At 36.7% G+C, this 16,855-nt stretch overlaps 1 protein-coding gene across 13 annotated transcripts in view; it reads right to left on the bottom strand.

The window, feature by feature from the left end:
• KLHL13 (kelch like family member 13) overlaps positions 1–16,855 on the bottom strand; it is an 87,317-nt gene that overhangs the window by 20,960 nt on the left and 49,502 nt on the right. For 10 of the 13 annotated variants that reach the window (XM_029996813.2, XM_029996817.2, XM_029996815.2 and 7 more), the window contains one exon: positions 1,222–1,363. In XM_029996813.2, coding sequence (XP_029852673.1) covers positions 1,222–1,363 — 142 coding nt within the window. Of the gene's footprint in view, positions 1–1,221; positions 1,364–15,875; positions 16,184–16,471; positions 16,567–16,855 lie in introns of those variants that run through there. The other 3 variants (XM_029996809.2, XM_029996811.2, XM_029996807.2) reach the window with 3 other exon arrangements.

The raw sequence follows: 16,855 nt of genomic DNA, 5'->3' as shown, positions 1-16,855 counted from the left end.
TTGTCTTTATGATTTAACACTTCGAGAAGTCTTGGCATCAGCCCTCATGGTTTAAAATTTAAGGTATCTTAAACCAAGGCAGTATTTTTAAAAATGCAAAGGTAAGTAGAAATTAACATTCAAATCTGTTGCACAGAAAGAACAGAATGCAAAGGAAAAAAATGAGTCATTAGCTCCAATAAATCAGAAGCCAAACACAGGATTATATAAAACTAATGTATTTCAATGACTTGAACGACTTGCCTGTAGTTCCTACAAACAAGGCTTTACAACTACTGGTTCTCCATTTGCTCATTTTGAAGAAAAAAACTGAATGAGGAGGAAATAAGCTCTGCACACTTTGCCTAGTGTTCAAACAATGGAGAGCTATGCGCAGATGCCCAAGCCTTACAAAACTAAACCAAAAGAATCACTAGCTTCTCTGAATTTAAAAAAAAAAAAAAGAAAGTCAAATTTTTGCCCCAGAACTTAGGCAATCTATTTAGGCAGCAAATCGAAAAAAGAAGTGGCAGTTCTCCAAGGAGTCATGCCACACAGAAGTTGTCTGCACCCCTGAGAAAGACTGCATTGGAAAGCAGCAAGAGCTATGCGAGCTGTAAGCTTGACTCTGTATGGCATGTAAAAGCTCCAGCAGAAACAAGAGGATAAAATGACTTTACTTTTAAATTCTTAAAGCTTCAGAGAGGATAACATTTTTATCCATTAGAGGAATGTTCTACCCTGTGGTAGTGCCACACAGTCAGACCCAGCACAGGGCATTACACTAAACCTGGCAAGGCTCTGCTACCTTAGGGACATGAAGAAGGAGCATGGAGCTCTCCTCATCACATCCCTAAGGCACCTTTCACACAGGAGATGGTACAACTGTTTGCCTAACATAATTACATGATTATATTCAAGTGAGCTTCTTTGATACAGCTGTCACTTCATAGTTTAAACGATATGACCTCTTAGAAATGGAGAGTGGACAGGGATACAACCTAAGGAAAAGGCCAGGGTTTTTTTCCAAGCTGTTGCTAAAAGTCAAACCTTTAACTCACGGTAAAAGAAGTTACAAGCCATGCTTGCTTGTGGGCATTGTCAACACAGCACCCTAACATGCCTTTTTTTGAGATTTTTTTAGGAATTACTACTCTGATAAAGTCTATTGAGTGAAAGCATTGTTTAGAGCAGCCAAAATTCTCAATACAGATCAATACTAACACAAGAATATTTAATTACCTGTAATACCACAGAACTGTGAGTATTGCTGGTGAAAAATCTTGTGGTCCCTGTCTTAGAAGACTGTAGATGGGCAGAGACGCCCATATCGCTGCTACCAAGAGATACTTTCATATGAGGATCCTCCTCTTCCACCAGAGATCTAAGAAGATTAGAACAAAGAAACCTTAAGACCACAGTCTTCTGGGATGAAACATAGGAGCATGGAGGCTATAGGTCAAAATCAGCAGGTGACAGAATCAGTCCTTAATGGTCCCCTTCAGCTAATCTAAGCAAGTGAAGTGTTAACAGTCTCTAAAACAGCATAACTCAAAAACTTAAATTTTCAGTTAATAAATTTTTCCTTTTCCTTCCACCCCCACCTCCCTGATTAAGACACTTGCACACTATTTTATTTCTGTGTGTGCTTCCAGTATGGTAGGATGCTTGCAGGGGTTTCATCCAGTTTTCAAAATAAAGCATCTTAACCAGATTGCCAAGGTAAGCTATAAGATTGAAACTCTAAGTGTAATGTTAAAGTTCAGTAATCTCAGTCTTATGGCTTCCATTATCTTGCTCAAGCATGAGCAAAATGATAGAAAATATACATAGTGGAGTTTCAAGCTGTAACACTAAGCTACCTTTAGAAATACACAACTAGAAAAACTCCTTTAGGACATGATATCCAGTATTTTGCCACTGCAGGCAACCACTTCATAAATTTAATTTAAGATCTGTTAGTGTAAAGTCAATACTTATGTTTTTGATTCCAAGCAATTACTGTCCAAATCTAGATAGGAAGGTAGAATTTTAGGTAGAACTGTTAAAGAATTACTGCACTATTATTAGCCTTCCATTTTAATCTTGAGATGTAAATTAGGTTTACATAAAGAGAAATGCATATGAGATTCTAACTACCCTAACCCCTAATTATTATAAAATGTAAATAAATTTCATCTCCAGAAATATTAACAATAACTAGTTCCTGTAATTTCTGTGATCTAATATACTACCTATTAGTATGCATAGTGGTACAATGCGTATATACACAATATTAATTAGCAAACATAAGCTGTTAATCCACCCACAGATGAGGGCATCTTCATTATTAATAAAGACTCCATGTTTCAAAAAAGATTCACAGCAGTTTGACATAATTGCTGCAAATCTCAGATGCAATAAGTTTTCCAAATTTTAAACGTGTAGGTTAAAACATTGGCCTCCAAGCTAGTTTCAGAAATTACTTTAAATAAGGGACACGCATGTGCTTAAATTCCACCCCACCACCACCACCCCCAACTTTGACTGCAATCACTATGTAAGGACAAATTTGGAATTTGCAGATGAAAAATAATTTTCATATTCCCCCCCCCCCCCAAAAGTTTTGTTTCTTTTTTTAAAAAAATATTTACCCCCACCCTCTTTGGTTACATGGACTATGTAGAGCAGTTTCTGAAACTCACACATTACCCTGATAGCACTGATGTGCCTTGTTCAAACCCATGAGTGCATAAGGTCAGCTATGAAAACATATTCAAAACAAATTCACCATTCAACAGTGTACATGGGTTTGAAACAGTAAGATATCATGCACACAGACATAACAACAAATTATAGGAACAAGGGTACATCTAAATAGCTTTGACTTCTAATGTAGCAACCCAATACTCAGACATCTGAAAAATTAATGAATATGGATGTACTGCAGCATACAAGAATTGTGTCATTTTTGAATCAATATTATCTCTATTTTATAAAACAAACCCAGAGTGTAATGTAGATAAAGTTTTACAGGGCATACCTTAAAAAAAATGTTCTCCAAACTATCTTTGGCATCCAACAAATGCATACAACAATGTAACACAGCAGCAGAGCAGTTGCTAGCTCATGACCCAAAATATTTTTGTTCTTGTTCTGGGGTGTTTTGCATTTGGGGGTGGGGGTTGTGTGGATTTTTGTTTGGTTTTTTGTTTTAGTTTTAATACAATCACATCAAGGAAAGAGTCTAACGTAATTTCAAAGGACACCCAGTCTCTAAATTTGTACATGTCTTTCTAAGAAGAAATACAAAATAATGCGGGGAGACTGGTAAGCATGGGTGGGAAGGAACCACAGATTCAACTAGCATGAATCTGACTATTTGCTCTTGAAATATCTTCCTGAAATGTCAGATCAGATAGCCATTATATCAAGGGGCTTTTAAAATACTTTTTCTAAACTCAGAAGAAAATAGAAGATATACACATCAGTTAAAAGCATTAGGAAAAGAAATGTACAAGCACACCAACTTTCTTGGCTGTTTGAAACGGGCATTTTACCACGTTTGCCACATGCACCATGCTACTTTATTTCCCAACAGCCAGCATACTTCCTAAGTTTTACAAATGAAGACAAAGACCTTGACCACAATTCATTTATTCCAAGAATGGCAGTGATAATGGAAGCATTTTTCTGAACAGGCCACATGACATACAACTTCCCAAGCTTTGTCCTACGAGGTCCCTCTATAGCACAAGATGCCTTGTTACAACTGCACAGCCAACACAGAGGATACAATATATTTCAAAATACTTGCAATACTTGAAAGTAGGCATTCAACATGCCTGGTTATAAGCAGTTATTTCCCCTACCTGATTTTCAGTACATAATGGACAGTTGTCTAATACCTATATCACACAAGCTCAGCAGCTCACAACTTGATGCTCCTCTGCAAAAGAGATTTTCACTATTTCTCTTCCGTATTTGCTGTTATGCATGTACAGGAACTTGCATATGTGAATTAGACATTAAAAATCACAAACTTCCACATTATAAAAATCCATGAGAATATGAATGTTACAGTTCTAGTCTCAAACATTAACTTGGCTGCATATGACTCCACCAGAAACTTAATAACCAAATTGCATTATTCCTATACTAGTTTTTCCTTTATAGCTAAACAACTATGACAAATTAAAAAAGAAAAATGTGGTTTTGTTGTTGGGGTTTTTTTGCTTTGTTTTGTTTTCAAAACACACCACCTCTTTTACCTACAGCTTAACAGTGTAGGAAGGCAGAGTACCTCTCCCATCACGCAGAAAGTGACATTCAGGAGCTGAGTTTGGCAGAAGTTACAATGCAAGTCAGCAATAAGACCTGGCGACAGCACGCTGATCCCCTGAATCCCAGCCTTGCGACATTCACTGAGAGGGAAAGAGCACTCCCAGAGCAACCAGAAATTATGAGTTTGTCATTGGCTTTGTATCAGCTTCAGCATTTATCTTCACGCAACAAGAGAAACCCGTCTTTGTAAGACAAAGTGAAAATGTAACAGCTCTTACGCGCTGCGTTAATACCAATATACAAAGAAACAGCAAAACCCAAGCACTACATCATATACAACAATAGTAATTTTAAAGTACCCTGCAAAGAAATTTTAAACTATTGAGAATATAACTTCTGTTTGGGGAGCTGTAAAGTGAATATTCACAAGTAACTGCCATTCACACCCAGAACAGACGGGTAACATGCTTTATATCTGACCGAATTCCCAGCAAAAACACAGTAAGTACATCTGTCTTGTTTGGACACTTACCAAAGGCATTATTTACATTCATTAACATAGGTCTGCTAAGCACTATAATTAATTAGATAATAATGAATGTAAACATATTGGGTTTTTTTACTTTATCGTAAGTACAGTATATCACAATTAAGCATACTACCAAAGAAGAAAGCTAATTCATTTTCTCATTAATTTTATTGTTCTGATCAATAGAAATCATTAAACAAGAAGTGCAACAGTAGCATTTTAACGAGGGTTAAAAAAGAAAAGTTGGAGGAGACAGTTAAAACTACAATAACGTGTAGTGATAATTCACAACAAGTTGCTCTAAATGGGGATATTAACACCACTTTCAATGCACACACTTGGTCTGGAGGGGGTTGAACATTATAGTGTTAAGAACAAGGGAATGTTGGCATTTAACATGAAATTAATATTAACATTGCAATAGCAAGCTGCCTGACTCTTTCTGAAGACTTTGGGAGGCAGTGGCTTAGAGTTCAGAGAAAGGCACCGGAGGTTAATTAGTTGTTATCACAGAATAACCTGTCAGTCAGAATTTTCTTTGTAACCTTATGTTGATTCTTTCAAGTACAGCTAGTTTTTTCCTAGCTACTATATCCAATCATGCTTTTCTCATTACTCCAAGTTAACCCTCCAAGTACTTCCAACTGGTATTTTTGTACGAATGAAATATGGAGTGTGCGTTATATGGATATTAATTATGTATCTTAATTTCCTAACTTCCTGTCAATTTTGAAGGAAGATAGCTTTGCTTTTTACCATTAAAAAAAGGATGTAAAATTCAAGTTTTCTTTCTGTAGATGATTGCCCACTAGATGCGCTTTCATTTATTTTCTCTCTAAAGATATTATTTTTAATCTTGTTCATCTACTAAAAGGTACCTAACACCCCCTTTGACAATCTGTGCAACTACTTTAGAACTAGAAAGACAACCATAAGCCAAATGTTGAGCTACGGGGCAGGGGGAATAGTTCAATAGTCTTGCCAAGCTAATGTGAAGCTACACTGACTTTTGGGGGGTTTTGGTTGTTTTGGGGTTTTTTTTCTTTGTTTGGGGCTTTGGGGGGGTTGGGGGGGGGGGGTTCGCAGCACAGGCTGAGGAAAACCATAGCTAAGCACCACCCTAGTGGAGAAAATAAGAGTTCAAATTGGAACAATTCAGTAGTATTACTTAATATTTCATTGATTTGAAAGATACAAGTTCAGCGGCTTTTAAATATTATCAGGTATATAATTCCCTAAATCTTGTCACAACACAGGACAAAATATGGTGGGGTAACAACAAGAACAGTTGGCTTCTGTTAATGAAAAGATTGGAAATCATCTCAATGGATCTTCATGAGTTTCTAGGTTTAATTGCTAGCCCCTGCACACAGAGAAGTGGCACAAGTAAATATCTAGGCTAGCACAAACATTAAGGAGTTTAGTATTCCAGGAGAATACTAAACAAGCAATTTGAAAACACACAGACTGACCAAAGTATTTACAGGACTTCTGTCCACTACTGCTCCCAATTCTGTATGCAATCTCTATAGATTACTTGCAGTGAATTACAGAAACTGTGAACTGACTTTAAAGTAGAAACTGAAATATGAAAACAGAAGAGCCACTAAGCCTGTGACGAGGACAGGATACCAGACCCTGTAGTCGGACCCAGAATTTGAACTTTACTCAGTCAATCCTTGGCTGAAGGCTTGCTGACAAACATAGCTGCCCACATCTCTAGCATAATTGCTATTTGTACCTTCCTTCAAAATATGCTTTAAGTACTGGAACTTTCCAGCAAATACTGACAAATATTTTTTAACTGGCTGGAGTTACAACATGATTCACAGAGGCAAATTGCTTTCTAAAGCACTTAGCAAATATTAACCTGTTAAGAGTTCAGAAGCATCCAGGTGACCCATGATAAGCAGAGATCTGTGGAAACTATGACATGTTTTACTCTCAATTAGAATATTCAAAGTATGAAGTTGCCAATTTGTATAGAGTTCAGTGGCAGCAATGAAATAAAACAACATTCTGTTACGATGTTTTCTTCAAAAGTAGTTGAACTCATTCTGATGCAACAGAAACAAGGGAACTATGAATATTATTTGGGATTGTTCATTTGTATCAGTAAACCATTGATCTGCTTGATATTGTCAGAGCATAGTGCAGTCTTTGAAAACAATCTAAGGAGATCAGCCTACAGCTACAGACATTTTAGAGTGCATGTTCTCTGATTTATTTAATACCCACAGTCTTTACATAACTCAGTAAAAGCTTGCCAAAGCCATATTGGCCAGACAGTGAATTCTTAATTTGGTAAAGCTCAATAGTTTGTTTTTGAAAGGATTATAAGCTGATTTTCTCTGTCAAATTACTGTTCAATGAACCATGACTGCAAGTGTTCTGGTCACTGGTAAATGGCAGCTTCAGCAATCACTCCTGGCATGTGCCAGTACTCTGGTATTTATCAGCAAACAAAGAACCAGATTTCAATTTCATATTAAGATATTCTGCTTACAAGACAAATCTTTACTATTTTATCATCTATCAAAAAAATCTGGTATATTACAGGGCTATCCTATACATACAGCTATGCAAGTATTTTGCTAATGAACCTATTTATGAAAAAGCCAGTGAAATACAATGAAACTCTCATTTATTATTAGATATAGAGTAATTCTTTACTTTGTATGCATAATCTGCCAAAAAGTATTTTAGTATGCTTAGTCTGCCAAAAAATAATTTAAGTATTGACTATCTCACTGTCTTCCTATTATGAACAGATGTTCCAGCTTTGTGAGTAATGAATTTAGGAATTCCCCAACAAATTACATGGCCACCTAGGAGCTCAATAAGCATAACTGATATGGCAGCACTGTATAAAAGAAAATCTCATAATGCTTCTATTAAGAAATTCAAATATTAATATAATGTAGATGAACAAATTACACAATCATGGTATTTCACATTTCTTCCATTCCATATCTTCTACCCATACAATTTCAGGAAATCCTTTATTCGGGCAAAGAAGTTACTTTTACGCTTGTCCTCTCCTAAAATAACATCTCATGGTTTTATTACTGTTTTTTAAACAGGAGTCTCAAACTTAATTCCTTTGTGGTATCAGTAACCCAGTAATACTAGCCAGTTTTATAATTTGTTAATGGTTTCTTATTACAAAATACAGCAAAAGTTTCTATAGGAAATGCAAGTTTTCATTTTAAAATAGATAATTACTCCAGCTAGAAGAAAAACAAAGACAAAAGGTCATTTTTGTTCCAATATGTTGACAGAGCAAGTTAACTCCTCTCTTAATAGACCAACCAACATGTTCCTCAAACTTCAGTTCTTGATTTGGGGGCATACAGGTACTGACACAGGCTGTGGATAAAGATGTGAAAGTAGGATGAACTCAAGAACAGCACTGGAAGGCAGGACTTCACCTCAAGTGAATTAACATGCATTTTAACTGCTGTGGGTGCAATTTTCAAAAGTAGTTGCAGCAGCTAGTGCAGAATACTGCCCACCTTGGGCAATGCTCTGATATTTACATTTGAATATCTCACTTTTTACACCTGACCTTGTTTATGGATTAGGACAGCAGAACATTTAAACATTTGTTTAGTAACTTTATACTGAGCTCTTCTAAATCTCCACTCCAAGAGAAAGGCATAAAGCAAAGCTTACTGCTTCTTAAATTAAAAAATAAATAGATGTTCCTATATCCATTTTCTACCTTTCCTCTAAAATGTGTTCTGTAAAAAGAGAACAGAAAACCAGGCTCTGTATAGCAGAGCAAACCAGTGAGAAGCAGCATTTTACTTTCATATGGCTCTGGCCAAGGGCAGCGGGACAGGAGGATATAGGCTTTCCAAACCCCCAAAATCAGAAGAGAAGGACAAAGATCATTTCTGGACACATGCTTATGGGCAGCAAGCAGAGGCAGGTAGCTCACCAACTTTAACTGCTGTTCGGACACAGTTACAGCACAAGATGCTCATTGCAATGACTAGCTTAAGAAGGTATCTGAAGAGGAAATTAAGTACCGAAGCAACATAGCCTGAGCAACTTGCAAGCACAATCACCAAAGGTAGCAAGGCCACGAGGGGAACAACATACACAAACTGACTTGAAGGACAGGGACACTGAACCTTGTTCAACCAGAGTCAGGTTCAATGTAACATACTTCAGCTATTCTAGAAGCAAAGTTTTAGAGACTAGTGCATAAATGTCAAGCCTTGAATTTTTTTTTTTTTTTTTTTAAATACAGTCACATCTGTTTGGACTTTGCCATACAATCACCATCTTGACAAAAAGTTTCTGCCCAAGTACACAAGCCCACAATGTCAACAGAAATGATGAAGGCTACTAGAAACAGATGATTGAAGATACGATCACTGTTCCAAATGCCAATGGATCTGGGTGGAAAGGAGGACAACGCAGATATGAGGATATTCCCAACATCACTTGAACCTTTTTGTATCACTTCCTAGCAAGGCCATACTGTGACCAAAGCCAGCACAAAATTAGGTCCCATAAAGCCAGCAAAAGAGGACTGCGCAACATCATCAAATGTTTTGGTATGATTTCCCAAGGATACACACACAGAAAATAGTCTCCTCAAAATTCCTTCTTAAACAACCAAACTATCGGAGGTCTCAAGCTGTTTGCAGCATAATTACAGCCCGCTGGTTAATTCAAACAGCCCGCTGGTTAATTCAAATTTGTTTTCCACAGAAACAAAGCAATATTTGGCTCAGTCATTGCTATAAAGCTTTTGTTCCTAACAGCATTTAGTCTCTCTGGGAGCCTTAGTATCACATCCACATTTATCTATTTGACAAAGGGTTTACATTCATTGAGCCATTTGTAGCTTAAATTTGCAGACTCAGATTGTTTAATGATGCTAAATTAGAAACGGTTCTTTAATGACTTTTTGCCAAAGTTGGTGTTAAGTCTATTGATTCCTACTCTTAAAAACAGAAAAAGCAAATACACATGCTTTGTAGCTTTTCTACAGAAGCAGAACTAGTTTATTTCCTTGACATTCAAAAAGGTAAAATACAACAGTCACTCAAAGGTTTCACAGTTTAGACTGGACTGACACTGCATATCCTATTCTCTACCCTTTATATTTGGTCTTAAGTGTTCAAAAGGAAAGTCATAATTTTAGCTACACAGCTTAATATTTCCTGTGCATTACAAAACACTTCAGAAAAACATTTTGCATGCACCAGCAGATTACAGTTCTACCTGATTTGTCTTTAAAGTTAGTTTTCATACACACGGAAATTGTTAAGTTTGCAGAATGGTTCCTCGGAGATAAAAACTTATATATGTCTAAGGTGGCACATGCACAATCAAGATTTGGTCATAGAATATACATCCCACTGTATTCCTGTAACAGATTTAGGAACAACTCCTTTCTGGAGTGTTGGGGTGTTTTTCCCTATATAATGTACAGAATAATTTTGACAGCTTAAAAGCAAGCAAAAATAGTAAAGAAGATTCTGACATTAGGGTTTGGGTAATTAGCCCATGCTCTTTCTGCTGCCTAGGTCCACTCTACCATTCCTCTTGCTTTGTCACTTCTCACAGTTGTTTTAACGTTCCTTTTTTACAATCTCCTGGGGAGAAGGGGAGGGCGCGTTACTTTAAATTGTAAAATATTTTTCCCCTACATGATAAAGAGTTTAAATCTAAGTATGTCAGATAACAGGTGCAGGTGAGTTGTCCATCCCATGAAAAAACACATTTCTGCAACTTAAATACTGCAACAATCTCAGTCACTGCTGGACAAAATATTACAGCAATAATATAGATGTGCACTTCCACTTAAGTGTTATAGCTACACATTATTACACTACAATTCCCACTATTGCCATTTAGAACAAGTGACTATTATTTTAAACCCCAAATATTCACCAAGTGCTTTATGAAAATCCATAGGTATCCCCATCCAAACTTCAACAGAAAGTACTGCATAACACGAGAAAAGCTAGTGAGTAGACAGTGATGGCACAAAACGAGATTTTTCCACAATAACAATGAAATTAATGGCAAAAAATACAAACTGGCAAAACTGACATTCTGGCAGAATAAGCTGAGTAACATATTCAAGACAGTTCAATAAAGATGCTTTAGCATGTCACAACGTAATGTCAATATTGCAACGTCATGGTATATAAGGAAGAGAATGCGATTTTGAGGACCTGTAAACCATAGCATCACATATAAAGGCCTGTCCAGAAAAACCACTAGCACTAGGAAACTTCATGACAACCAGGTTTGGGTTTTTTTCCTTGTTTTTGCCAGTTTATTACTGCAATGAAATTTCACATTTTGAACTTAGAATAATCTATTGAAATACCTATTATGTAAAAAGCAAAAGTAAGATCAACAGGCACAAATGAGAACTCTGTACACAAAATTGCTGGGATTAAAAGCAGTCTTCTATTTATAAGATATAAGCCCCTTCTATTCCCCATCCACCCAATTCATCTGTTTGCATGCACTGTTCGATTAGTTTAAAAAAAAATTTGGAGTGACCTGCACATTGACTTTCAACATGTTGAAATTTGAAATATCTAGGAAGTAATTCTTTAAAATGGCAATGTTGCCAAAGACAGGTGAGTCTGTTTTGGTGTGAATACCACATAGTCTGTCAAATGCTCAAGAGCCCAACAAAAGGGTTTATTTACTAAAAATGACCAATAAAGACACATAGGGTTGTCTCACAAAAGTGAACTAATACAGGTAGTCTGATGAATTATGCATACACACCTTTTCCCATTTAAGTATCTATCATTGTATAGCATAAATTCAAAGAGCTCATTGTAGAGCAAATCAGAGATTTGAAAGAAGACACAAAAGCATTAACCTATATAACCTATATAAGCAGCTAAAACTAATGCTGATTACTCCAGAGTATTAAGAATTTATTCTACTTTTCTGCACAGTAACTGATTTCCATTACTGCAAAGCATTTCCTATCAGACAAATTTCACAACCACATGACTCAGGATAGACAGACTGTGCTGCAAACCCTTTGATAGCAATATATTTGGAATACCGCATTTGTTTATTTCTCCTAACATTAGCGAGTTATTTATAAAAAGACATGCAAAGGATAGTTTCCATTAAAATATCAATACACTATTCCATGTAAAAGAATAGAAGGCACTAAGTTTACAAATGGATTATTCGGCATTAAGAATTTTTTTATTTTACTCATTTTTAAACATCGCATGTTGGAGACTAAAAACACTTAACTGGACATTTAACTTTTCAGAAAACAGCTAACAATCACTCTCACTTGACACAGGCTTATAGAACAAGCCTGTGTCATAGTATTTCTGAAAATAGTATTTCTGCATTATTGAATTCTTTATAGATGTCCATCATGGTACTTTAATCTCCAGAGTTTCCACAAACATTTCTTCCATTCATGTTATTGGAAGATGTGCACAACTTCGGAAAACAATATAAATGACAATGCGAGTGTGAATAAGTAAGAACTGTCCTCTTAGTTCTTTTATGTATGAGATGACACGACCCATGAACAATAATTGGGACACATATTCCTTTACACCTCAAAGCTGTTATATACAACCAAATTCTGAACCATTCCTCACTCTCTCTGAAGTAGTGCTTCAATTCTTAACCTCTGCTTATGTCAGTCACAAGCTTTTTTTTTTATTTCTAACATGTGGCCGTCAATACACATCTACAATGCCAAGGAATACCACTTTTCCAACTCGGTATTATTCACTTTGTCCTTTCCTCTGATTCACTAGCTGAAACTGTTCATCTGCCCACGTAATATAAGTCACCTATGTCTCTCCCCACACAGTCAACACAACTGCAATTTAAGTATGATTTCACTAGCTAACTTGTAACGGCTTTCACACTCATTTTGACAAAAGGAATCTATATTCTAAACCCCAATGCCGTAAGTGTCATGAAAGAAAATGTAAAGCCGCTTGACAAATGCACGTGCAGGCACACATATCTGCACATTCCTAACTCATGCACTAAGCCAGGCTGCATTACACCTACATATATTGGTCACATGCCAGTGCTCCAATTCTAATACTATCTAATTTTTCCTACGCAATGTCACTGGATCTCTCCATCAACTTGGTGGAAGGCTCAAGCTACTCTGGATCGGTTCCACCAGAAGTCAGAGGATGTCTGAATTCCCCTTCAGAGGGACCCTTCGCCCTCCGTATAACATGAAGTTACCTCTTGCAGTCACGATATCCTGAAAATATCACTAATAAATAACTGGTGGCAAACAAAACCACCAGCCAAGAGACAGTGATTCACTGCTGCTCCTTCCCATTGCCAGGAAAGCAGTACCAGACCCAGCAAAACCAGCAGACTTCTCAGTAACAGAACCACGTCCTTGCCTACAAAGTCATCAACTCAACTTCAGCAGGTCCTTTATTTCATGTATTCCCCAGCCATAAGTTCCCCTGCAGCAGAGATCTCTCTGGAATAAACTCTTTGTACTCATTCCCCACCTCAGGAACTAATGCAAACTTTTCAAGCAGAGACTGCAGCTAAACTGCCCCAGCTGCACAGCTTGCAGGACAGTTTACAGTGGTACTTTGTACGTGGATGCCTGCTTCACCGACGAAGCCAAACATGCTCATAACTGCCAGTCTCGGCATTTCGATACAAGAAAACTAAGGCAGAGGTCAGGTATCGGGTATATAGACCAAAAACAAACACTAATAAAATCTATGTGTCCTGACAATCAGTTTAACCTCTAGACAAGTTACCTGTAAATCATAAGCAGGATGAAGCTTTTAAAGTTAAGGTCAACTTTACTAGAAAAACCTGCAAAACTAGAAATTTCAGGTACAAAAAAAAAAAAAAAAAATCACCTTTAAGACCTCTGCACATTCCAAATTACACTACAAACCTGTAAGATTAAGATGTCAAGTATTAAAGGGATTAAAAGCTCAATTATACCCTTGTACACTCTAGATCCAAAATATCAAGTGTTCATCTGTGAATTCAAGAATTTTATGGTCATTTATTTTACATCAATACATGTTCCATTTCACATGCCACTTATTCCTGAATCTTTTACTCAAAACACAAGCCTTTTGCCAGTGTGCAGAGTACAACTTACGAAAGAAAACTTACGAATATGAATGTGAAAAACATCAGATCACGTAAAATATTAGCAAGTTTACTGTAATCTCTGCAATGAAGATAATGAATTCCATCACCTATTTTACCGGTCAACCTAAATTACAAGGTTCTTTTTAATCAGTTGATATATACTGCCTAATCAAATAGGTGCCGTCTTGTAATGTTTCTCATTCTTTATTATAAAGTACATGAATAATTTAACATTACATTTAAGAGTCCTGCTAATGTCAGGACTGTGTGCCAGTGAAGAAACATCTCCATAAACACTGGGATACATTGACTCATTATAAAAAGATGATTAAGGCTGCTGATCACATAGTTCTCATGCTCCAGACAAGCTCAGCATCATATAGTTAAGCATGATCACTAAACCTGTTCACATACTTTCAACACAGTGACATAATCAGCTACATGATCCCCATCATAAAAGCCAGAGCATACACAGAGCTAGATTAGCAATTTAAAGGCGACACACAAAAGAAACGCTCAGTTTCAGCAGCGCATAGATCAGACTAGGCTTTTTCTGATTTTTCTTGCATTTAATAAGTACTATAGTTTAAAAACCAAAAGCATAACATACAACACTAAAGACAGTGTCTCCCTGAAATAGGTTCAAAAGCCTCACAACTCTTCTTTTATCATGATACTTTATTTGTATTTAGTAATATTTTTTAAAAACTCGGAATAAGTAGCAATTTATGGGAAATAGCTTATCTTCGGGTAGCCTTAAGCATATTTGATGCATCCAGTGAGTGAAAAAGCTGAAGCACTTCCATGAAAATTAATCTTAAATTGAACGTGCACAGCACAGGTTCTATACAGCCAGGTTAGCTCCTTAAACCCCAGCCTTTCTGACCGAGAACAATAGTGACCACGCATACGGCATTGTATTGTTTCAGCTCCACTGCTTATCAATGCAATTCTCAGCAACAACCAAAAAAGACGACATTTAGAGGACCTGTAAATACCTAATTCTTACAGCATGTCCCTACAGTAGCTGAAGCAAAAGCCTATCTGCAAGAAGACAATACAAGCTTAAAAGTACTAATATTGTAGGTATTAGGCTGGAATACTATTGGAAAGTAACAGTCTTTATAGTAATTTCCAGATAGGGAAGTCATCTACACTGCTACCTGTGCATTTTAAAACAACTCTTCCTCATTTTGAAAGACCTGCTTCCTTAAATAAAGGCAGAAGCAATTCAGTACCCTATGCTTAGTTTTATTTCACAGAAGGAAAAAAGCCACCTGTATATGCTAACACAGAACTCGCAGCAACAAAAGGTGAACAAAAGCTCCATCAAGATTTGGCAAGACAAAGGCATATTGTTTCCATGTGTATTAAAGTACTCTTTTATGTAAAGCTACTTTACATGGACAAACTGCATAAGTATATAAATATTCAGATATGAATTATTTATATTTATGTTTTAAGCTTTTATTATAACTTTGTAAGAAGACATTCAATTTGTATGAAGGCTGACTTCCAAGAATAAAACAAGACCAAAGCAGGATGATTTCTTTTGTATGAGAACTTACACAAACAAAAGTGCAGTACAATACAGCAGGTGATTTCATGTTTAATTTCCAAGTGTAATAGTCAGGAGGAGGAAATGTTAGCATATACACTACAAAGAAAGCCTGCCTCAAAGCTTAACTTGTCAATTCAAGATCAGCTCTACAAATTAACAGCAACACGAACTTTTCAAATGAACATATACGATATTATTATGAATATGGCTTAATCTGCACAATTTCTCTACGTTTCAACGGAGGGAAAGACTCAACACAACATCCATCAGGAAACATCCAGGATAAAATCTGGGGGGTCTACACAGAAAACAAGGTAAAATTCTGAGTGCCAATGTCATTTAATATATTACAGGGTATTTTGCCACAGGGTAGTCTCACGAAAGCAATCCCACCTTATTATCCTCATTTCTCTCACTTACATGTATGCTGGAGAAAGTGGCGATGACCTGGATGTTTTAAGCACAGGAACTGGGAATTTCCAGATAGCAGGAGAGCTCGTTTTCCATTTCAATGGCATGTTGTCACCACGGTACTACAATAACAGTAAACAGCGTTTCCATAACAGACTACCAACTAGGACTTCCATTCCACACACTACTGACACAGCAGTGGCTGCTGCTAAGAACAAGGAAATGATTCTGCCAATGCCCTTAAACCGATGCTTCCAATCTGTAAAACAGGGCTGCAAGGCATCTCCTTTTAAATCCTGCTGTCCCCTAAAGCAATATGATGATTCTATCCTTCTAACTCAACAATAGTGCCACCTCGTTAGGGAAGCGCTGACTGCAGTATATGTTTAAAAAAAAAAAAAAAAAAGACTGCACTGTGCACACCAGCACAATGCAGCTTTATTTAATAAAAGCAGCTAATTTTTAAAGAACTGTTTCTGATGCTATTGTTCTACCTTAACAGGGACACTGCAGCACTGTACTATATTCTCTTTTATTAACCTCATTTCTGACCAATAGAACCAGAAAAAAAAAAATGGGTTTCATATGAAAATGAAACAACATACCTACTCAGAATACACTTGTCATCCTCTGAACATTCTTCTTTTGAGCTGCAACAATACAAATGGGATATAAATCTCAGCATAGCCTTAGGCCACGGCTAATAGAGATCAGTGACTAAATTCAGCAGCCTGTTTTCCTCCTGTGCAAGCTCTGACCAAACAATACAAGAATGCCATTATGGAAAAAGCCCATTGCAAAAATCAGTCCTTCTAATCCATAGCTAGGAAGACAAAATAAAGCACAAATCACTGCAGGTTTCTGCATGCTCTTCTAATAGCTTCTGGTTCAGGATGCTCTCATTTTCCTATTCTCATTTCCAAGGAGGATGAGCAAAATCTCATGCATTTTACAACATGCTATGGGAACACAAATATCACCCTGTCTTC

The sequence above is a fragment of the Aquila chrysaetos genome, chromosome 21 (assembly GCF_900496995.4).
Source record: "Aquila chrysaetos chrysaetos chromosome 21, bAquChr1.4, whole genome shotgun sequence".
Taxonomy (NCBI): Eukaryota; Metazoa; Chordata; class Aves; order Accipitriformes; family Accipitridae; genus Aquila; species Aquila chrysaetos.
The sequence above is the reverse complement of the archived record's forward strand: the minus strand, read 5'-3'. Positions and strand labels throughout refer to the sequence as shown.